The sequence below is a fragment of the Pundamilia nyererei genome, unplaced genomic scaffold (genome assembly GCF_000239375.1).
Source record: "Pundamilia nyererei isolate P.nyererei 1_Seehausen unplaced genomic scaffold, PunNye1.0 scaffold05607, whole genome shotgun sequence".
Taxonomy (NCBI): Eukaryota; Metazoa; Chordata; class Actinopteri; order Cichliformes; family Cichlidae; genus Pundamilia; species Pundamilia nyererei.
The window spans coordinates 1-1,333 of NW_005193008.1; the positions used below are offsets into that span (position 1 = coordinate 1).

The 1,333-nt window shown below is 41.0% G+C and overlaps 1 protein-coding gene across 1 annotated transcript; it reads right to left on the reverse strand.

Annotated features, from left to right (window-relative positions):
• Window positions 1-13: 13 nt before the first annotated feature.
• Window positions 14-1,328, reverse strand: LOC102193472 (cytochrome P450 2K1-like; the record flags this gene model as incomplete). The annotated part of the gene is made up of 5 exons (XM_005755959.1): window positions 14-162; window positions 241-382; window positions 489-673; window positions 1,048-1,189; window positions 1,281-1,328. Coding segments are annotated over 5 exons (666 nt in total), but the record flags the coding sequence as incomplete, so codon positions are not given.
• Window positions 1,329-1,333: the final 5 nt, after the last annotated feature.

Genomic DNA, 1,333 nt, shown 5'->3' on the forward strand with positions numbered 1-1,333 from the left:
TATGAGATGAAGGAGGGGTGGTGAATCCCACAGCTGGTGTGAGATCCAGTTCATCCTCTGTGATTCCAGGTGGAGGAGTGAAACGAAAGCGCTGAATGAGGGAGGTGAAGAAGAGGAAGAGCTCCATCTTAGCCAGACCTTCTCCGAGACACATCCTGCGACCTGCAAATGCAAAGAGTTTACACTCATTTAAATCCAATCACGTCTGTGGAAGTGTACATTTTATCAAAGTTGTCATACCTGCAGAAAAGGGCATGAAGGCATCTCTCCTGACAAATTGACCCTTTTTGTCCAGAAAATGTGAAGGGTTAAAAGTGTGTGGGCTCTCCCATTCACTCTCATCATACAGGACAGAGGTGAGAAGGGGAAACACAATAGTTCCCTGTGGGAAACAGAAGATTTCTCATGTAGATGTACATCTACAGAACTAGTTCAGGTTATCAGAAGTGAATCAAGATGTTAAAATATATTTAGGTACAGCAGCTGACCTTTTTGATAAAGTATCCCTTGAAGGTGACATCTTGGCTAGTTTGGTGAGGAACAGACATGGGAGCAATATTCGCCAGTCTCTGAGTCTCGTGAATGACTGCATCAGTGTACGGCAGGTTTTTCCGGTCATCTACACAAACTTGTCGGCTTCCTACTACCCGGCTCAGCTCCTCGTGGACCTGCTCTGCAGAGACAAATGAAAGAAACAAATTTGTCCACATTAGTTTTAACAGATCAGCTAAAATGTGTAAAAAAAAAAATTAAAATCCAAAATATACACAGAATATTGTTATGGTGTACATTGTTTGCATCTGACATGTGTATTTATTTACCACTGACTGGTAGTAACAAAGACAAAACTCCTAATTTTTTGCCTTATCTCTCTGATATCACATGCTGAAATGTCAGTAAACCCATAACTGAAGTCCTTGGTCTTGTACCCCAACAGGACACTGAACTCTATTTATGTGTTATTACCATACATAATGCACCATGTAGTATTTCTAATCATGCACATCCCTTTATGGTGAGACTTGCATGTATCGTCCAGTTCCTTACCCTGTATGTGTGGGTATTTAGCCATTAACAGCAAACCCCATCTCAGTGTGGCTGCTGTGGTGTCAGTGCCAGCAGCAAACAGGTTGCTCACTGTGAATGTCAAGTTCTCCTCATTGTAGTGAGTATCCAAAACACAGGAGTCCTAAAAGAAGTAACACTCACATTGCTTATTGCTATCAAACCTAAAGTGTAAATAATATTATCATAATTTTAAAAAACACATATTGTCTTACTTCTTCTTTCTGTTTCACAATCAGAAAACAGTCCACAAGCCCTCGGCACAGTC